Genomic DNA, 27,124 nt, shown 5'->3' on the forward strand with positions numbered 1-27,124 from the left:
TTACTGCAGAGAAAAACAGAAATCCCAAGATGAACGTGGGCGTCATGAACATGTCCCTTCATCGGAAATGGACACACAGGAGTGATAGCACGAGCTGGGTCAGCAGATGTTTAGGTTGGCAATATACATTGTTTAACATGAACACGTGGGCTTCCCTGGTGGTGCAGTGGTTAAGAATCCGCCTGCCAATGCAGAGGACACGGGTTCGAGCCCTGGTCAAGGAAGATCCCATGTGCCACGGAGCAACTAAGCCCGTGCGCCACAACTACTGAGACTGTGCTATACAGCCCGCGAGCCACAACTACTGAAGCTCGCGCTCCCAGAGCCCGTGCTCTGCAACAAGAGAAGCCACTGCAATGAGAAGCCCACACACCGCAATAAAGAGTAGCCCCCGCTCGCCACAACTAGAGAAAGCCCGCTTGCAGCAATGAAGACCCAACACAGCCAAAAATAAAATAAACAAACAAACAAACAAACATGAACAGGTCTCCTTTCTACAAGAGACTCAAAAGCACTCTGCTTAAGTCGATGGAGGCTGACTCAGGCGCTATTTCAAGAGAAGAGGCACAGTGCTCCCTGTCAAAGGCAGCGGGGCTAAGAGACAGACACCACCCAAGGAGGGCCAGAGTCACCCTCCACAATTCACTTCCTGGGAGGGACATTCAACACCTCTGGGCCTCTGAAACCTCATCTGTAAAATGGTGGTAACACATTAGGACCTTTTTCTTTTAAATTGAAATACAGTTGATTTACAGTGCTGTGCCAATCTTTGCTGTACAACAAAGTGATTCAGTTATACACATACAGACATTCTTTTTTTTAATATTCTTTTCCATTATGGTTTATCACAGGATATTGAATATATAGTTCCCTGTGCTATACAGTTGTTTGTTTATCCATCCTATATATAATAGTTTGTATCTGCTAATCCCAAACTCCCAGTCTATCCCTCCCCCGCACGCCCTTCCCCCTTGGCAACCACAAGTCTGTTCTCTCTGTCTGTGAGTCTGTTTCTGTTCTGTAGATAGGCTCATTTGTGCCACATTTTAGATTCCACATAAAAGTGATATCATATGGTATTTGTCTTTCTGTTTCTGACTTACTTCACTTAGTATGATAATCTCGAGTTGCATCCACATTGCTGCAAATGGCATTATTTCTTTTTTATGGCTGAGTAGTATTCCATTATATATATGTACCACATCTTCTTTATCCATTCATCTGTCAGTGAACATTTAGGTTGTTTCCATGTTTTGGTTATTGTGAATACTGCTGCTATGAATATAGGGGTGCATGTATCTTTTTGAATTATAGTTTTGTCCGGGTATATGCCCAGGAGTAGGATTGGTGGATCATAAAGTAATTCTATTTTTAGTTTTCTGAGGAACCTCCACACTGTTCTCCATAGTGGCTGCTCCATTTACATTCCCACCAACAGTGCAAGAGGGTTCCCTTTTCTTCACACCCTCTCCAGCATTTGTTATTTGTAGACATTTTAATGATGGCCATTCTGACTGGTATGAGGTGGTACCTCACTGTAGTTTTGATTTGCATTTCTCTAATGATTAGTGATGTTGAGCATCTTTTCATGTGCTTTTTAGCCATCTGTATGTCTTCTTTGGAGAAATGTCTATTAAGGTCTTCTGCCCATTTTTCTTTTTTTTTTTTTTCCTGCCCATTTTTCCGATTGGGATGTTTGTTTTTTCGGTATTGAGTTGTATGAGCTGTTTGTATATTTTGGAGATCAAGCCCTTGTCTGTAGCATCACTTGCAAATATTTTATCCCATTCCATAGTTTGTCTTTCCATTTTTTTATGGTTTCCTTTGATGTGCAAAGGCTTGTAAGTTTGATTAGATCCCATTTGTTTATTTTTGGTTTTATTTCTATTGCCTTGGGAGACTGACCTAAGAAAACATTGGTACAATTTATGTCAGAGAATGTTTTGCCTACGCTCTCCTCTAGGAGTTTTATGGTGTCATGTCTCACGTTTAAGTCTTTAAGCCATTTTGAGTTTATTTTTGTGCATGGTGTGAGGGTGTGTTGTAACTTTATTAATTTACATGCAGCTGTCCAACTTTCCCAGCACCACTTGCTAATGATACTGTCTTTTTCCCATTTTATATTCTTGCCTCCTTTGAAGAAGATGAATTGACTGTAGGTGTATGGGTTCATTTCTGGGCTCTCTATTCTGTTCCATTGAAACAGATTGGAAGGGAAGAGGTAAAACTGTCACTATATGCAGATGACATGATACTATATATAGAAAATGCTGGGCTTCCCTGGTTGCGCAGTGGTTGAGAATTTGCCTGACAATGCAGGGGATATGGGTTTGAACCCTGGTCTGGGAAGATCCCACATGCCGCGGAGCAACTGGGCCCGTGAGCCACAGCTACTGAGCCTGCGCATCTGGAGCCTGTGCTCTGCAACAACAGAGGCTGCGACAGTGAGAGGCCTGCGCACCGCGATGAAGAGTGGCTCCCGCTTGCCACAACTAGAGAAAGCCCTTGCACAGAAACGAAGACCCAACACAGCCAAAAATTAATTAATTAATTAAAAAAAAAAGAAAACGCTAAGGACTCTACACAAAAACTACTAGATCTAGTAAATTAATTCAGCAAAGCAGCAGAATACAAGATTAACATTCAAAAGTTGGTTGCATTTATTTACACTAACAATAAAATATCAGAAAGGGAATGTAAAAAAACAATACCTTTTAAAATAGCACCAAAAAACCCAAAATACCTAGGAATAAACCTGACCAAGGAGGTAAAGGACTTACATGCTGAGAACTGTAAAACATTAATAAAGGAAATTAAAGAGGATTCAAAGAAATGGTAAGACACCCCATGTTCTTGAATTGTAAGAATTAATATTGTTAAAATGGCAATACTACCCAAAGCAATCTACAGATTTAATTTGATCCCTATCAAAATACCCATGACATTTTTCACAGAACTAGAACAAATAATCCAAAAATTTGTATGGAACCATAAAAGACCCAGAATTGTGAAAGAAATCCTGAGGGGGGGGAAAAAAAAAAGCAGGATGCATAACTCTCCCAGACTTCAGACAATACTACAAAGCTACAGTAGTCAAAATAGTGTGGTATTGGCACAAAAACAGACATACAGATCGATGGATCTTATCTGCTCAAAGACAAAGGGCTGGACAAGTAGTCTTCATAGTCTTTTGGGGAATGCTCATCCTGGGTTCTTATAGAGGAGAGATGCTCATTTAAAATATGCATATGCAATTAATTTATTCATTACCCAAGGCAGAGTGTATGGAGGCTGGAGGACTATCTAAACTCCCTGCTAGGTGAGGTGGGCCCAGCCATGCCCTCTTTAGCTGGATTTGAAGCAACTTTTTAACTTTAATGCTAACTACCCTAGCAGACATTCTCTTGTCTTGCTCTCTTGCTATCATGATCTCAGGAGACTGGGAGTGTTGTAGTGATGGTTGGTAGATAGATAGATAGATAGATAGACAGATGAGAGACAAAAAGACAAGTTAATGGATTAAAAAATCCAGCTACTTTGGATCAATGTTCCTTTTAAAAACTTTGGTTAGAACGTGCCAAAATGTTGGGGCAAAATCCTGAGATTCCTTTGGGGTATGACAGCAGCCGCTCCCTTCAACACCAGCTTTAAATTCTGAAAGTACCAGGTTTTCAAATGGCACTCTGTTTTCTGCTGCTGAAGTCTTTTTAATTTCATTTTCTTTCAGACAAACATCTAGATCATCCAGCTTAAGACCCATCAAGTACCCGGAAATTATTTGTAAAGTCTCTATTCAACCTGCCTCTTCCTGGATTCACTCCTCTCTTATCAAGTCTCTGCCAAAATCCAATGTATCCACACCCATGGAGAATGAGTTTGGATTCCTCAGTCTTCCCCTCTCCTTCTGGACTGGATTCTCCAGAAGGGCAAGGACCAGGTCTAAACCCTATTAAGTCTGTGCCCTCTTCTGAGGCCCACACAGGGCTTCACACTATGTTAGAAACGGAGCAAAATTTTTAGAGCTGTGGATTCGTTGAGAATTAATTGAGCACTTACAATGTGCTTACATACATTATTTCATTTAATCATTATAGCACCCTGTGAAGTGGGTATATTTTGTTATCATCCCCATTCACAGATGTGGAAATTGAGGCTTAGAGGAATGAAGTGCCCTTCCCAAAATCCCACATATAGTGGATGGCTGAGCTGGAACCGGAACCTTGGGCTTTTCTGACTCCAAATCCCTAGATCATAGCCAGTGTGTGCTGTTGCTTACTATCTGGTCGCAGGCTGTGCCCTGGTGATGGGGGGAGGGGGAGGGGGCACACACAGCTGATTCTAGCTGACAGCTTTCCTTCACCACCAGAATCCTTTAACCTGTTACTAGTTACAGAGGTCTAAATCTAGGGTCTTAAGCATCCTCAAGGATGAGAATAAATCATCTGATCATAAAGGTGCTGTTTTTTAGATGAAATGCACCTGGTACAGCATCAGGGCAGAAAACTCTCTTAAAGAAATGGGTTCCTGGGCTTCCCTGGCGCAGTGGTTGAGAGTCCGCCTGCCGATGCAGGGGACACGGGTTCGTGCCCCAGTCCGGAAAGATCCCACATGCCGCAGAGTGGCTGGGCCCGTGAGCCATGGCCGCTGAGCCTGCGCGTCCGGAGCCTGTGCTCCACAACGGGAGAGGCCACAACAGTGAGAGGCCCGCGTACTACAAAAAAAAAAAAAAAAAAAAAGGAATGGGTTCCTGAAATTTTTATGACCAAAATAAAATATTTCTCTTGGCTTTCAAAATCCTCCAAGCCCCATGGAGAGATCTAAGCATAATTATATTGTCACCATCTTTTTAGAAGAGATGGCAGATGGGGTTGTGTACTGTCAGTGTTCACCAGAGCGGTTTCTGATGTGTCCAGGAGGCAATGTGAAAGTAATTCACATCACTAACTTTTATTGAGAGTATACTATGAAGAAGGCATTGTGCGAGCCATGCAGTGCCTAAGAGGGGGTCCTGGCTCTGAAGATGACATCCAGATGGAGACAGACACATCCGTTATGAGTATATACTGAAACCAAATGTAGAAAAGGGCCATGACTACACAGGCTACATGCCCGAGGAGCGCAGAGGGTGAACGAGCCACTTGCATGGGGCATTATCAAGGGAGGTGGCATGGCAGAGGTGGCCCTGGAGAGCTGAGCCCTGAAGATTTTCATAAGTGAACCCACTGTGAATGGTACCCCCAGGAGTTGGGAAACACAAAAGGAAGGAAAAGAACAAAATAAAAGGGCATGTCACAGTCCTAGAGATCTATCATTAACTCTGCTTGTAGATTAGAGGTTTTGTAAAATTATTTAGCTCTCTGAAAATGGGGCCCCTTACAAGGTATGGGCCTACTGCTCAATTTCTGCACATTCAACCACAAAAGGTGGCTGTTCTCAGAGAGAAAGCCATTCTCTCTCATGGTTTGACCTAGACGACTTCTCCTCCATCACCTTCATCTGCCGACTGCTCTTCCTCAGAGTCAGTGATGACAGAACTGCCAGAGAGAAGAGTGTTTTCGCACCCCTCTCCCAAGCTCCCATAGCACTAGTACATGTTCTCTGCATCACACTGCCCTTCTGAATTGAAACCGTCTGCTTACTAACTGGTCCCCACCTCCACCCCCTCACACATAAGCTCCTGAAGGCAAAAGAAGTGTTGTATCCACCACTGAGGTTCCACTGCCTAAAATATATAATAGACACTCAGCAAGTGTCTAATGAATAAATTTAATAAATAAACAAATGAGTCTTGGGAGAATTACACAAATTTAGAGGGCAAAGAGAAGGTATCCAGTGATTTTCAAAGTTCCCTCCGAGTCCCATTTTCTGATTCTAACAGAGCCAGCGGGTATGGTCATAGCGCATCAGAGGGCCACAGCAGGGACTGTCCCCCATATAACTGGCAAGGCCCCAGAGCATCAGACTTTATATACCCGTGTAAGTGAGAGGGCACCTGCACACTGGAAGTGGCAGTACAGCAGAAGGGGTGAGGATGTGGGCCCTAAAACAAGATGGCCCAGGTTCAAGACCCAGCTCTGCCACTATGAACTGCTAGACCTCCAGCAAGTTAGCTAACCTCCTTGAACCTCAGCGTTCTCATCTGTAATACGACAGTGTATGTCAAAGCATCGTGATATTGTATTAAATGAGTTAATGTGTAGAAACTGCTTAGAGCAATCCATGGCACATCCTATGTCCAAAAAGATGCCAGCTCTTATCGTTATGACTTGGATTCCTTCCATAAGGCGTTCTGCTACTGAAGGAAATTCAGTATAATACGAATCTAGGTTGGAATCCTCAACACCTCCTTCAGAAACCGGACAAAGTGGGGATGGGAACCGCCTACTGTGAATGGAGACCCAGCTCCACTGAAGTCATGAGGGAACATGACAGCCTTTGTCTCATGGGGAAAGTCCCTGCACAGATCAACAACTCAGAAGAGATGCCACCTTGTGCAGATGCTGCCTCCCTCCTGCTCTTTTCTGAAAGAACAAGGCAAAACAAAACAAAGGAACAAATAGGGTCTGCCTTCTCCAGAGTTCCACACCACAGGGGAGTGTGTTTCAGGACCATTATGCTATGGGCTTCATGGAGATTACTACCAAACAACGATACAGAATCCGGACAAAATGCTTTAAAAAGAATAATATTCTCAAGTTGCTAATCATTCAACTCTATCCCCTATGGTCCCTCTAGCTTTTCATATCACTTTTGAAAGCAAAGCAGCTTTAATTTTCTCTTATTCAAGTTCCTCAAAAGCTGATGCTCTTTCTACCCCAAAACCCTCTCCTCAAATGACTGAGTACTTTTTACTCTTTACTTTGTCCTTTGGGTAGGAGCTGTGTTTTCACCAGGCTGCCAAGCAACCATCTGGGTACAGAATGAATGCATGCTTTTAACTGCTGACCCTGGCACCCCCAATCATGGGCTAGCCCTCAGATTTTCATCACACAGTCATAGAGCATCTTTTGTGCTCTGTGTCACAGAGGCAGTGAGACACCACCCCAAGGATTTCCCAATGTATTATACTTTCTACACATCAAAGTGAAGATCTGGAAGCTGACTATAACCTCGTCTTTGCAAACAAAAGTGCCTCACACCATTGACCCCTTTGCAATGGCCACATGAATCAAAACGCCTTCTCCCCCTGCCCTTCACTGTAAGACTGGCATTGGAAAGGAGAGAGTAGATGATAAAAGAAACCTTTGGTAGAAATGACACAAATGCAAACTAAAATAAAGCCGTATCCCCCAGAGCCTACAGAGGCCCAAGAGGACCAAGAGAAACTGGAAACAGAGGCTGGAGATGAGCCTGAAAAAGCGTCCACAGAAACTCCATATAGAGAGTCCAGATTTAGATTGACTTTGACACCACTTGGCCCGTCTGAGCCAGACAACATGAATTTCTGGGTGGGATTTGCCCTCCAGTGCTGCTGTTACAGACTCTATATACTGCTGTTTACCACTGTTTTCAGGACAGGTGGAGGGTTCCCATGTTGACATTTTATTACATGAATCTAAACACATTGCCTCTAGAAGATAAGAAAATATATGCAAGCAAATCTTGAAATAAGACTATTTTAGAGGGATTTCCACAGGATCAGAGTGTCACCCTTGCGTTACAGATGGGTCAACTTCCAAAAGTTGATCTGTTATTTACTTGGCTCTAGAAACTCAATTTCCAACAGAAACTGTAACCTAAAATTGAAAAGACAATGGACCATTAAAGAAAATTACATAAAGAGGAAATAAATCTCCCATAATTCCACTGCCCTAACATGATCATTTTCACACATTTAGTTCCAAGTCTTTTTATAGAGCTACATCTTTCTACAGTAATGCTCATGGATATAGATTCCACTTAGTATTTTGCATTTTGAATTAAGCATTCATAAACATAAGCCAACATTTCTGAAATCTTCATAATGATCACACAAATGCTAATCTAACACATAATATACTTTCTTTGGAGAACAATTCAACTGTTTATAACAACATGTTTATGAGAAAACACTTTCTGAGCATCTGTTTTGGGTTCTAGGAGTAGCAGATCTTCCTCCTGTGCTCCTGCATCCCATCCCACACTTCCTTGATTTCCTGACCCCGAGATAAGAGGCAGTTCCTGGTATGATGTCTTAGCCCAGTTGGGCTGCTATAACAAAATACCATAGACTGGGTGGCTTACACAACAGAAGTTTACTTCTCATGATTCTGGAGACTGAAAGTCCAAGACCAAGGCATGGCCGATTCAGTTCCTGGTGAGAACCATCTTCCTGGCTCGCAGATGGCCATTTTTCTTGCTCTACTTTCACATGGCACAGAGGGAGAGGATTAGTGCCCTTTCTCTTTTTTTAAGGACACTAATCCCATCATGAGGGCTCTACCTCCCAAAGGCCCCCCCCTCCAAAATACCATCACATTAGGGAGATAGGGCTTCAACATATGAACAGGGGTGGGGGTCACTGAATCTATAACATGGTTTCCTATATCTTCAGCAGGGGTGCTGCAGCACGGGGGAATCAGAGAAGTTCAGAGCAGGGATGGGGGCTACCAAGACTCAAAGTAGAGGGTGGGAGCTCTAGGAAGTTGGAGATGCTGACAGAAGCCGGGGTTTCCTATCTCTGGCCCACAGCCTGGACACCCCCCACCCTTTGTTTTTTTCTGTGAGCCTCAAGAATGTCTCCATCCATCTCTGCTTTTCAAGGTACCATCTGTGTCTCCAGAATAGGGTCTCCCTTTCCCCAGGCTTGGCTGGTAAAACTGGAAATAACAAAGGGTGAACATCTGTGTTGTGCTTCTCCAGTCTTCACAGTAAGTGGGCCTCTGGGCACACAAAGGTCTGATGGGAGATTTATCCACATTCCAGATACAAGTGATCTTGGGCATATAAACCCCATAGAGGGGGATACCATGGAAGGAAAAGCACCAGAGGAAAAGAAGGGGGGCTTTGGTGAAGGGGGGGGAAGGGAAAGGATGAGAGGAAGAAGCCTCAGCAGATGTCTCTCTGAATGATTCACTCATCCAATGACTGTTTACTGGGTACCAAACTATGGACCAGGCCCTGTTCTAAGTACCTTGGATACATCAATGAACAAATAAAACAAAAATCCCTGCCTAAATGGAGCTTACATTATAGTGGGGAAATGCACATAATAACCAAGAGGTATGGTAAGTAGGAAAATTAAACAGTATGTTAGGAAGTATCAAATACTATGGAGGAAAAGTAGACCAAGAAGGTTGAAAGGGCTGTTTACAACTTCCCATGGGTGGTCTGATAGGTCTCACTGAGAAAGTGAGGAGCCTTGAAGAAGGTGAGAGAGTTAACCACATGGTTATGTAGGGGCTGTGTGCTCTACAAGAGGGATTAGCCAGTGCAAAGACTCCAGGTAGGAGCATGCTTGGAGTGTTTGGGCAGCACGTGAGGCTGAGGAGTAGCAAAAGATGAGGTCAGGGAGGGTCAAATCATGCAGGGCATGGTAAGAACTTTGACTCTGCAGGGTTTCCAGCGGAAGAGTGACGTGATCAAATTTCATTTTACAAGGCTCACACTGGCTGTTGTGTGGAGAACGAACAAGAGGAACACAAGGAAAGCAGCTAGGGGGACACTGCAGTCATCCAGCAGAGAAATAGTGGTGCCTTAGGTCAGGGTGGGACCCGTGGTGAGAGCGGAGGGTGGATTCCAGATCTAGTCTGAAGACAGAGCAACAGGACTCTCCGGTGAATTGGACATGGGGTCTGAAAGAAAGAGAGTGGTTAAGGATGTGTGCAAGGTTTTAGCCTCTCAAGGTGTGGTCAACAGACACAGAGGAGCAGATTGAAAGAAACAGGACTGCACGTTGGAGAGCCACTGGAAGGCTCCTGCCTAATCTAGACACAAGACGATGAAGGAGTGAACAAGGCTGGTGGTAGAGGGGATGTAGAGAAACTGATGGATTTTAAAAGTTGGGATAAAATTGACAGTAAATCAAATTAAAATTTCAGATAAGCATTTTGTAGCAGTTTCCCCAATAGCCACTCTTTCTTTCCTTAGTGGTACAGAATTTTTAAGTGGATATATGGGTGCCCGGCTAAAGATTACATTTCCGAGATTCTCTTGCAGCTAGGTGTGGTGTATGACCAAGCTCTGGACAACTGGATGTGAATGGAAGTGATATTTGCAACATCCAAATTGTGTATTTTCCCTTCTGACTGGCTTTTGTATGGAATTATGGCAGAGCCTAAAAGCAACCATCTTGGACCACGAAATGTAAGATGCACACTGAGGATGGCAGAGCAACAAAATCAAGCCACATACCAACCTGCGATTGCCTACCCAGACTTGTTTATGGGAAAAGTACACTTCCGGGCTTCCCTGGTGGCGCAGTGGTTGAGAGTCCGCCTGCCGATGCAGTCGGCAGTCCCTGCCCTGGAGGAGCTCGGTCCCCCAAACTCAGTCCCTGCCCTGGAGGAGCTCGGAGTCTAGCAGAAAAAAAAAAAAAAAAACACAAAACACTTCTATCTTGTTTAAGCCTCTGAGTCTGGGGTTTACCTTGTTAAAGTTGCCTAACCTTTAGCCTAACTAATACAAGTTCTTTTAGATGTTCCAAGCACAAAGCCCTAACACCAAGTGTTATCAATCCCATGAAGCCAGGACAGTATTTGACAGGGAAGGATTTTTTTTTTTTCTTTCTTTGCGGTACGTGGGCCTCTCACTGCTGTGGCCTCTCCCGTTGCGGAGCACAGGCTCCGGACGCGCAGGCTCAGCGGCCACGGCTCACGGGCCCAGCCGCTCCGCGGCATGTGGGATCCTCCCAGACCGGAGCACAAACCCACGTCCCCTGCATCGGCAGGCGGACTCCCAACCACTGCGCCACCAGGGAAGCCCCAACAGGGAAGGATTTAATTCCAACCTGCGTCTGCTTGTTTGTTCTTAAAATATCTGAACAGTATTTGAGCTTCGATGCCCTGAGTCACTGCACAAGAGGCTTAGATCTAGAGCAAACTGCTGCTTATGGAAATAATGTTCACTTAATAATGCATTGCTTCTTTATCAATCAAGGAGGCCCAACCCAACATCACATCTGAAGCAGAGGTCTCAGGAAGACACATTATGTTATCGGCCTTTGGGACACAAAACAGCATCTGCAACAGACTTCTAATTCGGTGTACAACCCAGCTATCACCTCCTGATTGATCACTAAGCCAAGTGTGTGATGACAGACCCCCCCCCAACCCAAAGGAGGCAAGATCAAGTTCTACACTGGCACCGAACAAAAACATACTTTAGTCAAAGGCAAATCCCAGCTGTGTGGGAGTCTAATAAATTACCACTGCATGTAGAAGGACTGAGCTAAAACCTGCGTGGCCTCACATGTGCAGCCAGCACTGTAGTGCAGGCCCCCAGGCCTTAACACGTTTACTAATCTACATGCATCTAGTCCACATGTGAAGGCGGTCACCATGCCTTGCAGTTTAAGAAGGCCCTGCTGCATGAAATGCGCTGGTCCATAATCACAGCGACTGGACCAAGCACGCTTCATTCATTCTTTCCCTGACCATCAAGCTGATGGTCTTTCCCAATCATCAAGCTGATGATTAAGGTCAAGTAGGTGTATGTCCTCCCGATAGGCTATTTGTAGACATTTCTCTAGACAACAAGAGCATGAGGCTAACTGTAAAGCAGTGACATTAAGATCCATAAAATTGAGAGGAAAGGGGTTGGGACTCGATTGAGATCATTCAAAGAGCAAATATTTATTGAGCATCTTAAGTCAGGCGTAGAGAATATTGTGTGACAAGACAGTCTCTGTCCTCAAGGTGCTCAGGATCTAGTGTGGAAGACAAATCAACCAGCCATGACAACAGGGTGCTCAGTGCCGAAAGGAAAGAAACATGGAGTGAGAAGACAAAGGGGAGGGGACTCAAGTCTAGTTTGGGGAGTGGGAATAGGACATCCCTTCCCAAAAGAGGCCAGAGATAAGCTGGGGCCAGCAACCTTTTGATGGCTCACTTGCTACTACATGAATAGGATGGGGATGATTCGTCCTATGAAGATACCCTATAAAATGGGGTTGATAATTGCCTGTTTAATGTAAGTAAAATATGTCTGATGTCTTGTAATATGTAATCAGATTTACTCTGTTGCCACAATCTACATGGATAACAGAAGAAGTCATTATGTAAACTTTAGAAGAAAGGCACAATATTAGTTTTGTTTTTTTTTTTTAAAGGGAAGTTGAAATTGATGTATTGCTGAATGTGCATCAGTCAGAAAATCTAGACTCCTGTAGGGAAGTTGGAATCATCCAGTTCCAGTTCTGTCATCGTTCTGAATGTGCCTGAATCAGTCAAAGCACATGTGAATGAGAATTCTCATTGTGATTCAGTGGACTGAAAATCTGGAGGTGGGCTTCCTCTGCCTACTTCTGCAACAAATGACAATCTCTGTGGCATCACTTGACTTTCTCTGCCTGTCTCTACATCTGAAAATCAGATGCTGGATGAGAACAATGGTTTTCAAAAGCTTTTTTTTTTAAATGACAAGCCACAGCAAAAACTGGCATTTCACATGGTGACTTGGTATAATACTTATGTTTATTAAGTTTAATACATTTACTATTTTTTCATTCTATTCTAACTCATTTCTTTAACATAAAAATGCTGGTTAGACCCAAGCGAATTTCACGTCCAACAATTCCAGACTAGGCCATATCTAAGGGAGCTTCCAACCCTGATTCTGGAACTTGTCAACACGATCATCTAATACTTAGTGCCATACAGTTTTTAAAATGATTTTACCCCTGCGATCCTCACAGCAGAGGTGTGACACGGGCAGAGAGGCTAATGAGATTCAGCACAGACCGCATGGCGAGGTTATGGCAGAGCAGGGACCAGACCCTGACTGCACAAGAGCAGTGATGCTTGGCCTGTGCAGCAGCTCTTCTTCTCTCAGAGAATTCCATCTCCTGACGACCCTCTGCCCTCAAGCTTCAACTGAAATGCCTCTCCTGATCTGTCAAAAGCGGGAGGCAAACCCAGAGAGCATGTTCGAAGAATGTAACGTTAGCTTTCATGTTCATGCCCTTGTTACACCCTTCAGGAACTACCCAGTGCCTGCCACAAATGCATGAAACTCAGTCCCTGCCCTGGAGGAGCTCGGAGTCTAGCAGAAAAAAATCCACCCACAGACCCACCCACTAAGTACTGGTCCCTTTCAAAGCTGCCCTTCTCTTGTTTTCTCAGTGATAACCTCAGTCGTTCTGTTTAACTCAGCAAGTCTCCCCATCTGGCTGATGGAAAGTGCCAAGCGCCAAGCCTTCCCCGGAAACTCTCTGAGTGCTGGAGGTCGGCAGGACAGCAAGAGGGTGGCACCTCAGTGGGAAGAGAGGGGCGGCTCCTAGGCAGTGATGCTCCCTCCATTGTCTCCCCTCCCTCCCCAAGGGCGAGTGCGGGAGGCCAAGAGCCTCTCTCAGCATCACTGCAGATACCCTCCTCACCCCAGACCAGCATCAGCTGACTTCAGGGATACACAAAAAAATCTTTAACATCATGAAAAGTTCAGGCCCCGAGATTTATGGATAATGACCCATTTATATTATTTAGGAGGAAAAAAATTACATCAAGAACAAGGGCAAGGGGCAAGAGTGCTTTTAGGGAACCATAAACTTAGGGCTAAAAACAAAAAAAGAGACATTCAAGTCCTTCTTTTATTTTTTTTAACTATTCATAAAGCATTAAGTGCTAACTGTAATATGCCAGTATTTCTAAAGCAATGATCGTTCAAACAATCACAGTCAGTAGTGGGAATTTATTATTTTGCTTTCCAGCATCTATCCCTCCTCCCTCTGATGACAATACACAGATTTACTGGGGGGCAGGGTGGGGAGCCATATCCCCTTTATTCTAAGCCAGTTGGTATGGGTGTCCCTAACCTAAACTCTCTCTTTAAATCCAGGGGTGAGCCCTGACTTACTTAAATTATGGTGACCAGTTTGGGGATGGAAGGGAATCCAATCAGAGTCCATGAGACAGAAAGACTCTTTTTCTGAGGCTCCAGAGAAAGTGTCCTTTCTCTTCCACAGGAGCTACCAGAAGAAAATGTCTTTCTATCCCTGGATGGTGTGGTATGAAAAAAGGAGACGGGGGACTGTGGCAGAATCCGGGTGAAAGACTCTACTGGATGGAGTCTGAGGATGCAGCTGACCTTGCAAAAGCAGAGCAGAGACCCAGAGAGAACCTGCATCCTTAAGGACGCCATCTGGACTGCTGGGTCAAACCCTTCCTTCCTCTAGATATTTAGCTAAAGAAATCTCTTATTTGCTAAGCCAGTTTGAGCTGAGTTTTCTAACACTTGCTACCAAAGTAAATTTAAATTCATAAAACACCTTACCTATCCCAAAGTAGTAATATACAAAGGATTTAGGGTTTCTCTGGGGGGAAGCAGGGATTGCAGTGTGACAGATGGAGGCTGAGAGAAAATTTTCTTTCTTAGCTTCTATTAATTCTGCAGGAAATAATCACAATACTTAGTATCTATATAATTGTTCCTATTTCTCAAAAACACCTTTTTCACAAGTAATTCCTCACTTGAATTTCACAATCCTGATTCAAAGAAATTATTCAAACTTTTATTTTGTAGTAATTACTTATTTACCAAGCACTTTATATAGTTTAAAATTTGATTTCAAGTTCAGTAATTCATTTGATTGTCACAATAACAGAATATGGTAGGAATGGTGGGTCTGTCATAATATCCACTTTAAGCAGGAGAAAGTTGAACCTCAGAGAAATTAAATGAGATGCCCAAGTTAAATCAAGGAGGTGTAGGGAGACAGGCCTCAAATCCAGGTCTCTTGGTTTTAACACCAATGATACTAAACTCTACTCCCAGAAACAAGTGTGTGTGCTCCTAAACACTGGGTTAGCAGTGGGCTGAACTTGACCCAAGCACCTGAGATCCAGACCCAGATTCCAGTGGCAGAGCCAGAACTAACTAGCTGGTGACCTTGGGCAAGTTCCCTTTGTCTTGTTTTCTCATTTGTAAAAGGAGAGGTTTGAATTAGGATCTGTGATGCCCTTTCAAGGTCTAAACGTTCCATAATTCTAGACTTTCTTGCCCTCGCTCAAATTAAAAATCTTTTCCTCAGAATAATTATAACCTTAGCTGACATTTGTTCTCACTGGATGTCAGGTACTGTGCGAAGAACGCTACCTCCATTTTCTCTTTAAATCTCACAACGCTCCCGAGACAACTGCTTCGCTTTTACAGACAGGTAAACTTGGACGGACAGAGGTTAAATGAACTGCCCAAGATCAACAGAATCAGCAAGCATCAAGGGGAGATCTGACCTCAAGCCAGACTGGCCATGAGGACCTTAACCCAGTCTACATTTGTTCTTACGAAAGAAATTAGGCTTCCTGCATTACTGATTACCACTTTCCACGCAGAAGAGGTGTGGTAAAAAAGCCAAACCGAGTTACACCAAGCCTCCCCAAGGCAAAAATGTAAAGCCGCTGGAAGGGCCTCTGGAAGGATCCTCCCCTGGCCCAGGGGGCGGGGCGCCCATCCCGCGGGCCACAGAATAGTGGCTTGGGCCGTCCTACCCTTCCGGACCTTTACCTTGTTGAGATGCGGGTTCCGGGTGACATCGTATCCGCGCTTCTTCAGGGGCACCGGGCGCGCCGGGCCGGCCTTGGAGTGGCAGCCTCGGGCGGGCGCAGGGGGCTCCCAGTGCCGGACAGCGCTGCAGGCCCGGCCGGGTAGGAGAGCCAGCCGCGCGCCCGTGCCCAGCGCGGCGCCCATGGCCCTTGCGCAGACCTGGCACGGGGAGACACCAAGGTCAGGGGCGCCTTCCGGCCAGCCAGGACCCACGCACGCCGCGGGGCACCGAGCCGGTGCCAGGGACGCGTGCTCCGGGAGAGGGCAGGGGTCTCGCAGGGTTTAAGGCGCCAGCCCCCCGCCCCTCCCGCGCGGCCACCTGCGCGGCTCTCTCTGCTCGCTTGCGGTGCACAGGCCTCGCCAAGCCCCCGGCAAAGCGAAAGCAAGCTCAGGAAGCCGATCCGGTGCGGGCCACAGCCCGCGCCACCCACGCCCCCATCCGCGAAGAGGAGAAACGGCGACTGCGCGCCGAGGGTTCCCCGAACCTCCAACCCCGCTCGGTAGCTCGCCTAGGTCCCCTGCTTCCCCAGCCCACCTGTGCTGCGCCCGGAGCTGATGTCTACGCGGCCGGGCTGCGGGGCAGGCGGGGCGAGACGCTGCGGGGCCGTTATACCTCTCCTGCCAATGGCTGGACCGCGCCGGCGGCCGCGAGAGCGCAAGGCTGGTGCGTCCTGGATAGAGCGGTCCAGAAACCTTTGTTCGCAGTGCGGGGCCTCCCCTGAGTGCGTGCGAGGAGCGCCTCACAGCCGTGTGCACTTACCTCCCCGGTGACAAAATGAAGCGTAGGATACTCCCTGAGCCTGTCCGTCTTGACAAGCCATACGCACAGAGGGGGCTTAGCATTTAGGGATCAATGTACCCTCTTACAGTCCCACCATTTGGAGAAGGCCCTGGCTTCTGGATAACGAGTAGAAACCCTCAGGCACCCAGGGCTGTGTTGAGTTGCGTTGTGCTGCCGAGTACAACAGCCATTAGCCACACGTGGCTCCATACCTTTAAACAAATTACTTTGAATGGAATAGTATTTAAATTCTAGTTCCTCAGTCACACTAGCCACATATCACGTGCTCAAGAGCCACTTGCACATAGTAGCTCTGGGACTGGATAGCCCAAGAATGGAACATTTCCATCTTGGCAGAAAGTTCTATCAGACATCGCTGATATAGGGTCCCCAGTTACTAAGCAGGCTCCTGGGGACCCCACGGAGCCTGCCATAAATTGTTGGGACCAGGCAAGAACCTTGGCGTCCATCTAGCCCTGAATTTAATTTTACCCTTTTTCCACACAGTAGCCAGGAAATTCCTTTTAACACGAACATGTCATTGTGTGTGGAATAAAATCCTGACTCTTTCTGGTGCCCACAGGTTATCCTGTAGTCTGGCTGCTGCCAGCTTCTTCAGCCTCATCCCACTCCAGTCTCCCTCTCACTGAGCTCTGGCCACACTTGCTCCTTCCTGTGTTTCCACCCCATCCAATTCCCTCTCACCTCAGGGCCTTTGCACTTGCTATTGCCTCTGTCTGGAATGCTCATGCTCTCAAGTCTCCACTAAGTTGTCAACTCGAAGGCCTCTCCTCCACTCCATCCAATGTCAGCCTCCACTAGGGACTAAGAAGTGAAGGATTTTTTTCCATTCTTAAAACTTAACACAGCCAGTAGTTAGCTCGTTTTTCTAATTGTTTATTGTCTGTCTTCCCCTGGAATGTAAGCTTCATGAGGAAAGGCTCTTTGCCTATAAACCTGTATCCTCACTTCTAGCTCGGTGCCTGGTACATAGTTGCACAATAAATAGTAGTTGGGTGAAGGAACGGAAGTGGCAGCCACTTTCATAAGGATTGTGAACCCTCAGACTGCTGGACAAAGGACATGGTCCTCTACTCATTCCCCTTCAAACCTCCCATGCAAGTGTGGGACTCGAGGGACATTGTTCCAGCTAATGATTAAGAACTCTCCAGACAATAGGGGCTTCTTAGACAATGGGTGAATTTCCAGGATGTCCGGCCCCCTTCCGAGAAGGAGGGAGATAACAAAATGTAAAAAAGGTGTCTGTCAAAGACCAATCAGGCAGCTGGGGAGAAGGAGGGAGATAACAAAATGTAAAAAAAGGTGTCTGTCAAAGACCAATCAGGCAGCTGGGGAGAAGGAGGGAGATAACAAAATGTAAAAAAGGTGTCTGTCAAAGACCAATCAGGCAGCTGGGGACAAGTTCCCTCTCTGGTCCGAGCCTAAGCCGGGACCAATCAGCAGGAGAACACAACCAAATCTATAATTTACATACGGGGAAGTGGGAACCTATAAAACTGACATATTCGCGCCCAAAAGGGTTCCTTCTTCGACCTCCTGCGTGAGGACCAAGGAACCCCGGTGCACCGGCCTTCAATAAACCTCTTGCGTTTTGCATCGACTTCCGACTCTTGTTGTTTCCTGGGCGAGTCGAAACTCCTAGGAGACCGCGCAGGTCTAACATTTGGGGGCTCGTCCGGGATTCCACTCGCCCCGGACCACAAGAACATCGGGAGTTGGAGGTACCAGGTAAGCTCGAGCTTGATTGTCTGTTTGTCCCTTGTTCTTTGTGGGCCATTATCGGAGGAAAGCCGTAAGAATCGGCTTATTATGGAATCTGTATCGGACCTCTGGCTAGGCAGACGTGCTAATAGCCGGCGTCCATGAGCCCTAGGGGACGCCCTGGTGGCTCATCTGGAAGGAGAGGCAAACTCTGTCTCCCCTTCACTCGGTTTCGGCAGTTCCCTTGGTGATAACTGCCATCTGAAGAAGTTTCGGTTTTGAAGCGAGCTCGCTGTGGCCCATACGTATATGTGTTTCGTGGAGTTTTAACTGTTTCTGTATTGTGGTCTATTCTTCTTCTCTGATGGAGGACAATGGGACAAACTATGACGACTCCTCTTTCCCTTACCCTAAGTTATTGGACCAAAGTTCGGGCCAGAGCCCATAATTTTTCGGTAGAGGTAAAGAAAGGAAAGTGGCAGACTTTGTGTGCCTCTGAATGGCCAACATTTCAGATAGGATGGCCCCCCGAAGGATCCTTTTTATTAGACAAGATTAAGCTGCTGAAGTCTAAGATATTTAATATAGATCCCCACGGACATCCAGACCAAGTACCATATGTCTTGGTCTGGGAAGATTTAATTCTCTCCCCACCTCCGTGGGTCCGGCCCTTTGTTTCCTCAACAGGTACGTCCGCGCATACATCAGCAGCGTCGGAGATATTAGCCTTAAAGAAAAACCCCAACACGGAGAAGCTACCCGACGCCCCGGATCTACCAAAGGCGATTTATCCTGACCCGCAGTCCGATTTGCTTCTTTTGGATTCCCCACCCCCTTATCCTCCGGCCCCGAATCCCCTACCACCTAGAGGACCCCCAGCTCCACTGCCCTCGGCACCAAGGGAACCATCCATGATGGAAGAAGAAAGGGGTCCCTCAGTGGGCACTAGGAGCCGGAGGGCTATCTCCCTGGACTCCACTGCCCTACCTCTTAGAGAATATGGCCCCCCCGATGGCCAAGGGAATAGACCTCTCCAATATTGGCCCTTTTCCTCTGCAGATCTTTATAATTGGAAAATGCATAACCCAACTTTTTCCGAAAATCCACAGGCCCTTACCGCTTTAATAGAATCTCTTGTTTTCTCCCACCAGCCCACATGGGATGATTGTCAGCAGCTGCTCCAGACTCTCCTAACGACTGAGGAGAGGCAAGGGGTTCTTTTAGAAGCCAGAAAAAATGTATTAGGCGCCAATGGGCAACCTACCCAGCTGCCTAACGAGATTGATGCTGGTTTCCCACTCGTCAGGCCAAACTGGGATTTCAATGCCCCGGAAGGTAGGGAGCACCTGAAAATGTATCGCCAGGCTCTGGTGGCGGGTCTCCATGGAGCGGCCAGATGGCCCACTAATTTGGCTAAGGTAAGGGAAGTAACTCAGGGGCCCCAGGAATCGCCAACTGTGTTCCTGGAACGTTTAATGGAAGCCTTTAGACGCTTTACCCCTTATGATCCAACTTCGGAGGGACATAGGGCTACTATAGCAATGGCTTTCATAGATCAAGCGGCCCCTGATATTAAGAAGAAATTACAGAGGCTAGATGGCTTGCAGGGATTTTCGCTTCAGGAGTTAGTAAAAGAGGCAGATAAAGTATATAACAAAAGAGAAACAGAGGAAGAGAAGGAAGAAAGAAAGCAGAAAGAGCAGGAAGCCCGTGAAATAAGACGGGATAAGAGACAGGAGAGGAATTTAAGTAAGATACTGGCCACTGTGGTTGGAGGAAGAAATATAGGGGATAGAAATAGGCAGGAAGGGCGAACGGCAGACAGAAGGCGGCCATTAGACAAGGACCAATGTGCCTACTGTAAAGAAAAAGGACATTGGGCGAGAGAATGCCCTAAGAAAAAGAATGGAGGAAGGCCAACCAAAAACAAAATCTTAACATTGAAAGAAGAAGACTAGGAAAGTCAGGGCTCGAACCCTCTCCCCGAGCCCCGGGTAACTCTTAAAGTGGAGGGGGAACCTGTTCAATTTTTGGTAGATACCGGAGCCCAGCACTCCGTCCTTCTCCACTCAAAAGGTCCTATCTCAGCTAAAAGGTCATGGGTACAAGGAGCCACTGGGAATAAACAATATTCATGGACCACACGAAGGACAGTAGATCTTGGGATTGGACGAGTAACCCATTCATTTTTGATTATTCCGGAATGCCCCTATCCTTTGCTGGGAAGAGATTTACTCTCCAAAGTAGGGGCTCAAATCCACTTTCAGCCAGAAGGTCCCACCATAACTGATAATAAGAGAAGGTTACTTCAAATATTGACTATGAAATTAGAAGATGAATATAAATTATACGAGCAGCCTTCATCCTCACGAGTTAATGTTACTGATTGGGTAACTCGGTTCCCTCAAGCCTGGGCAGAAACTGCCGGAATGGGGATGGCCAAAAATCGGCCCCCGGTGCTAGTGGAACTCAAGGCAACTGCCACCCCAATAACAGTCCGTCAATACCCCATGAGTAGAGAAGCCAAAGACGGTATCCGTTCCCATATACAGAGGCTACTAGACTTGGGCATCTTAATAAGATGTCAATCAGCATGGAACACCCCTCTCCTGCCGGTAAAGAAACCAGGAACAAATGATTATCGGCCGGTGCAGGATCTACGAGAGGTAAACAAACGGGTGGCAGACCTCCACCCCACAGTTCCAAACCCTTACAACCTCCTGAGCACTCTTCCACCTCAACATACGTGGTATACTGTTTTGGACCTTAAAGATGCTTTTTTCTGTTTAAGACTCTCTCCCCTGAGCCAACCCTACTTTGCCTTCGAATGGAAAGATCCAACATCGGGAATGTCTGGTCAGCTGACATGGACACGGCTACCTCAGGGATTTAAGAACTCCCCGACCATCTTTGATGAAGCCCTCCATCAGGATTTGGCATTATATAGAGAATCAAATCCCCAGGTAACATTACTCCAATACGTTGATGATATTTTATTAGCTGCTGAGACCCAAGAAGATTCTATCAAGGGTACTGAAAAACTGTTAACGGAACTTGGAACCCTGGGATATAGAGCCTCAGCCAAGAAAGCACAAATATGCCAACAACAGGTCAGTTACCTGGGGTATCTATTAAAAGGGGGGCAAAGATGGCTCACGGAGAGCAGAAAGGATACGGTGGCCCAAATTCCGGCTCCCAAAAACGCCAAGCAGGTTAGAGAATTTTTGGGGACGGCCGGATTCTGTAGACTATGTATTCCAGGGTTTGCTGAGCTGGCAGCCCCATTGTACCCCCTAACCAAAAACAGCACTCCTTTCGTTTGGGGCGATAAGGAACAACGGGCTTTTGACCAAATCAAACGAGCTTTACTTTCAGCTCCAGCCCTAGGACTGCCAGATGTAACCAAACCTTTTCATTTATATGTGGCCGAAAATAAGGGCATTGCAAAAGGAGTATTGACTCAGAAATTGGGTCCCTGGAATCGCCCAGTTGCTTATTTGTCAAAAAAATTGGACCCTGTGGCATCAGGATGGCCCACCTGTTTAAAGATAATCGCTGCAGTGGCCGTTCTAGTCAAAGATGCTGACAAACTAACTTTAGGACAAAATCTAACGATAACAGCTCCTCATGCCCTGGAAAATGTAGTCCGTCAACCACCGGATAGGTGGCTAACTAATGCCAGGATGACCCATTACCAAACCCTGTTGCTAAACTCAGATCGCATCAAGTTTGCTCCAGCCACAGGACTCAATCCAGCCACCTTGCTACCTGATCCTGACTTGGAAGGCTCCACCATCATACATGATTGTCAGGAAGTACTAGCCGCAGCACACGGCAGTAGGCCAGATCTGATGGACCTGCCCCTCCCTGATGCTGATTTCACCTGGTTCACGGATGGGAGCAGTTTCCTGGAGGAAGGTAAGCGTCGAACTGGGGCAGCCGTGGTAGACGGAAAACAAGTCATATGGGCAGCGGCGCTACCACAAGGGACCTCAGCCCAACGAGCTGAATTAATTGCCCTGACGAGGGCATTACAGATGGCCGAGAATAAAAAAGTAAACATCTACACAGACAGTAGATATGCATTTGCTACCGCTCATATCCACGGTGCCATTTACCAACAGAGAGGGCTACTAACTTCAGGTGGCAAAGAAATTAAAAACAAAGACGAAATCGTGGCTTTGTTGACTGCACTCATGCTTCCTACTAAAGTCAGTATCATCCACTGCCCTGGACATCAAAAAGGAAATACCCCAATAATTAGGGGAAATAATATGGCTGACCAAGTGGCCCGAGAAATAGCATCGGGAGAAGTCATTTTAGGACTGTCAGATAAAGTTCCTGAAAAACCAGGCCGCGATGAAGAAATCATCCCGGCCACAACAAAAGGAACTTTGTCCCCTCAGCAAGCAGAATCCATGTTACAACAGATGCACAGATGGACACATTGGGGGACTAAAAAGATGGTAGCCTTGTTACAAAAAGCCGGGTACGAAACCCCTGGAATGACAAAATTAGCTGAACAAATTGTGCAGGAATGCGTCCCATGTCAACAGGTAAATGCGCACAAAGGGAAACTTGAAACTGGAAAGAGACTCGGGGGGACCGCCCAGGAACTTACTGGGAAGTGGACTTTACCGAAGTGCGTCCTGGAAGGTACGGTAATAAATACCTTTTAGTTTTTGTAGACACTTTTTCAGGATGGATAGAGGCTTTCCCAACAAAGAAAGAAACAGCTGCTGTAGTAGCCAAGAAGATTTTAGAAGAAATTTTTCCTCGATTTGGAGCATCAAAGGTAATAGGGTCTGATAATGGTCCAGCCTTCGTCGCCCAGGTAAGTCAGGATGTGGCCAGATATTTGGGGACTGATTGAAAATTACATTGTGCCTATAGACCCCAAAGTTTAGGTCAGGTAGAAAGAATGAATAGGACTCTAAAAGAGACCCTAACTAAATTGTCCTTGGAGACTGGCGGTACCGATTGGACGGTGCTCCTTCCTTTGGCCCTATTCCGGGTTAGAAATACACCTTCCCGATACCATCTTACTCCTTTTGAAATATTATATGGTGCCCCGCCTCCCCTCCTCACTTTAGGAAAAGAAATAAAACCTGATTGTCAAAATAACACTGACTTATATGCTAGGCTACTGGGACTCCAATTGGTCCAGAAAGAAATATGGTCCCAACTCGCCAAGGCCTACCAACCGGGAACACCGGGAGAAACTCATCCTTTCCAAGTCGGAGACTCCGTATACGTCCGTCGGCATCGAACCCAGACGTTGGAACCTCGATGAAAAGGACCATACAACGTCCTCCTCACCACCCCAACGGCCATAAAAGTGGACGGCATCGCTGCCTGGATCCATGCTTCACATGTGAAGGCTGCACCAGCGAGGCATCATCAGGATGGCGGGCCCAAAGAACCGACAACCCGCTCAAACTCAAGCTTCTACGAACCTAAGACTTATAATTTTGGTTTTACTGCCTTTACTGACTGTAAGTGATTTTAGCCCTCACCTCCCCCAACGTTTAACTTGGCAGGTAATTTCTCAGACTGGAGATGTAACCTGGTCCATTAGTCATACTGCACCCCCCTGGACCTGGTGGCCAGATCTTTTTCCTGATGTTTGTAAATTGGCTATAGGAGCACCTTATTGGGATACAGAAGATTCTCATGATATGAACACTGCCCCTTCCAAAGTTTCGGAAACTGATTGGTTTGGGCCGGGTTGCAAAAATGCAGGCAAAAGAATGATGCTTGGTATCCTCACTTTCTACGTATGCCCCGGGTTCCACCGCCCTTGATCTCTGAATTATAAATGTGGTGGAACTGAAAACTTTTATTGCAAAAGCTAGGGATGTGAAACTACCGGGGATACTAATTGGAAACCCACCTCAACTTGGGATTTTATTACTGTAACGGCTAATTATTCTCATAATGAGGATACCAGACACCGGAGTAAATGTTCAGGATGGTGTCATCCCCTTAAAATTTCCTTTAGTAATCCCGGAAAAAGAGATTAAAAAATGGATAAATGGTCATTCTTGGGGCGTTAGATTTTACATGAGAGTATATGATTTAGAAATATTAATGACCCTTAAGCTAAAGATTGAGACTCCTGCTCCTATATCAATAGGCCCAAATCCCATACTTGGCCCCCCTTTGCTTTCCCCGGCCCCTTCAACTACGTCAACAAAGAATGAGACTAATGAAACCTCTGGATCCAAAGAACCCACAGTTAAGCCTGGGACTCCTCAGGATAGGATGCTTTCTTTGGTGCAGGCAGCCTTTACGGTTCTCAATGCTACAAACCCAGAGGCTACAAAATCATGTTGACTTTGCTATACTGCCCCTCCCCCTTATTATGATGCTATAGGATATAGCTCCAACTATACTAATTCTACCTCCTCAGACCAATGTCGATGGAAGCAAGAAGGGAACAGTAAATTAACCCTGTCCTCGGTTTTTGGAAATGGTACTTGTATAGGAACACCTCCCCAGTCCCATAGACACCTTTGTCATGATTTTAGCCTCCCTTCAGGCTCAGGATATCTTGTACCTCCTCAAGATGGATGGTGGACATGTAACACGGGGCTCACCCCTTGTGTCTCTTTAGAGGTTCTTAATACTTCAGCTGACTTTTGTGTGTTAGTGCAATTAGTCCCTAGACTTATCTACCATTCAGACTCATCCTTTTTAGATAAATATGTAGGAAAAACAAAAAACAAAAGAGAACCTGTAACCCTCACATTGGCTGTCCTTCTAGGACTAGGAATATCTGCCGGGATAGGAACAGGAACCACAGCCCTCATACAACAACCCCAGTATTATGCAAGTTTAAGACAGGCTGTAGACATCGACCTTCGAGCATTAGAAAGTTCCATAACTCAACTAAAGGAATCACTCACCTCACTTTCAGAAATGGTGTTGCAGCCTAGATTTGCTGTTTCTTAAGGAAGGGGGATTATGCGCCGCTCTAAAAAAAATGTTGCTTTTATATTGATCATTCAGGAACCATTACCAAAACCATGGATAAACTAAGGGAACGCTTAGATAAAAGGCAAAGGGAGAGAGAGAACGAAAAAGGATGGTTTCAATCATGGTTTGATAAGTCCCCCTGGTTTACCACCTTAATCTCTACTCTGTTGGGACCTCTTATTGTTTTATTGTTGATTTTAATTTTTGGACCATGTGTTCTAAATCGCTTGATAGCATTTATTAGAGAACGTATCAGTACTATACAAGTTCTAATGTTAAGACAACAGTACCAAAGTTTACGAACAGAAGGTTGAGATTCCATGATTGGAATCAATAGTCACAAGAAAAAGGGGGGAATGTGGGACTCGAGGGACATTGTTCCAGCTAATGATTAAGAACTCTCCAGACAATAGGGGCTTCTTAGACAATGGGTGAATTTCCAGGATGTCCGGCCCCCTTCCGAGAAGGAGGGAGATAACAAAATGTAAAAAAGGTGTCTGTCAAAGACCAATCAGGCAGCTGGGGAGAAGGAGGGAGATAACAAAATGTAAAAAAGGTGTCTGTCAAAGACCAATCAGGCAGCTGGGGACAAGTTCCCTCTCTGGTCCGAGCCTAAGCCGGGACCAATCAGCAGGAGAACACAACCAAATCTATAATTTACATACGGGGAAGTGGGAACCTATAAAACTGACATATTCGCGCCCAAAAGGGTTCCTTCTTCGACCTCCTGCGTGAGGACCAAGGAACCCCGGTGCACCGGCCTTCAATAAACCTCTTGCGTTTTGCATCGACTTCCGACTCTTGTTGTTTCCTGGGCGAGTCGAAACTCCTAGGAGACCGCGCAGGTCTAACACAAGCAGCCTTCAGAATGTGCACTCTGGCTTTGTTCTAAGTACAAAGCAGGTATTGTGGCACTCGGGGCTGCCCCTGCCTGGATTCAGGATTCTCTCCTCTCCCTCAGAAACAATCATCTCCTCCTTCACTCTCTCCCCTTTCCAGTCCAATCTCCAATACGCAGCTCAATTATCTATATAAAACATTACTTTCCAAAACAGAATTGAAATTACCTGGTGGGGGGATGGGATGGGGACCAAGATACAGATTTCCAGGCCCCTGCCACAAAGATTCCAGTTCAGTAGGGTTTAAATGCCTGAAGTCGGGTTTACTCTTGGACTGTACTCTTATATAAACACATTAATGATCTTTCTTTTCTTAAACCAGTTTGAGTCAGATTTTTGGTTGCTTACAGCCAAGAGTATTAACTGATACTTTTCCTCTCAACACTGTTTTTATATCTGCCAAACTTCCCACCAGTCGACAAACATCTTGAGGGTAGACTGTGTGTGTGTGTGTGTGTGTGCTTCCATCTTTGGTACCTGACACATAACAAATCGTCCAGAACTTTTGAATAGTCTGCCTTTCCTCAACACAATGACCGTTGTCTCACCTGGAGCACATTTAATAGGTAACCTCAGTCATTTGAAACTTAACTAGAAGCCAGGATGTAATCAAAGGTTCCCAAATAAGCCAATATAATTTTTATACAATCTATTCACTAGAGCGCGTACAGCTTACGTCTAAGATTCTCTCACCTGTGGCCTATATTCTCTTAACCCAGATGTAAATCTAACAATATTGTTTTTCTTTCGCATGTGTTTGATCTTTGGCCAAGTTAAGGAAAGGTTCTAAAGGCAGGTTCACCAGGTGGGGCAGCGGAAGGCAGTGACAAGAGGAGAGGGCTGCTCTGTTCTACAGACCCAGGTTCTTTCTCCAGGGTGTTGGTCTCCTCTCCACGGAAGCACGAATACCACCACAGCAGCATCCCAGCCAGTGGAAAGGGAAAAGAGGAAGTGGAGGGCACTCCTTTAGGGAAATGATGCGGAAATGGCACACATTACACCTACTCACGTTCTGCTGGTGAAACCTGTCACACAGTCACAGCAGCTACAAGGAAGCCTGGAAGTATTT

General features: G+C 45.9%; 1 protein-coding gene across 4 annotated transcripts in view; it reads right to left on the minus strand.

Annotated features, from left to right (window-relative positions):
- The window catches only part of ME3 (malic enzyme 3), a 279,475-nt gene that overhangs the window by 183,384 nt on the left and 68,967 nt on the right, over positions 1–27,124 (minus strand). The window contains exons 1-2 of one of the 4 annotated variants that reach the window (XM_030835867.2): positions 16,211–16,400; positions 15,637–15,834 (exon numbers count right to left, since the gene is read on the minus strand). The exons of 1 other annotated variant lie outside the window; for it this stretch is intronic. In XM_030835867.2, the coding sequence (XP_030691727.2) occupies positions 15,637–15,819 (183 nt within the window). In that variant the 5' untranslated portion in view covers positions 15,820–15,834; positions 16,211–16,400. Of the gene's footprint in view, positions 1–15,636; positions 15,835–15,994; positions 16,177–16,210; positions 16,401–27,124 lie in introns of those variants that run through there. 2 more of the 4 variants (XM_060303873.1, XM_060303874.2) reach the window with 2 other exon arrangements.

The sequence above is a fragment of the Globicephala melas genome, chromosome 8 (genome assembly GCF_963455315.2).
Source record: "Globicephala melas chromosome 8, mGloMel1.2, whole genome shotgun sequence".
Taxonomy (NCBI): domain Eukaryota; kingdom Metazoa; phylum Chordata; class Mammalia; order Artiodactyla; family Delphinidae; genus Globicephala; species Globicephala melas.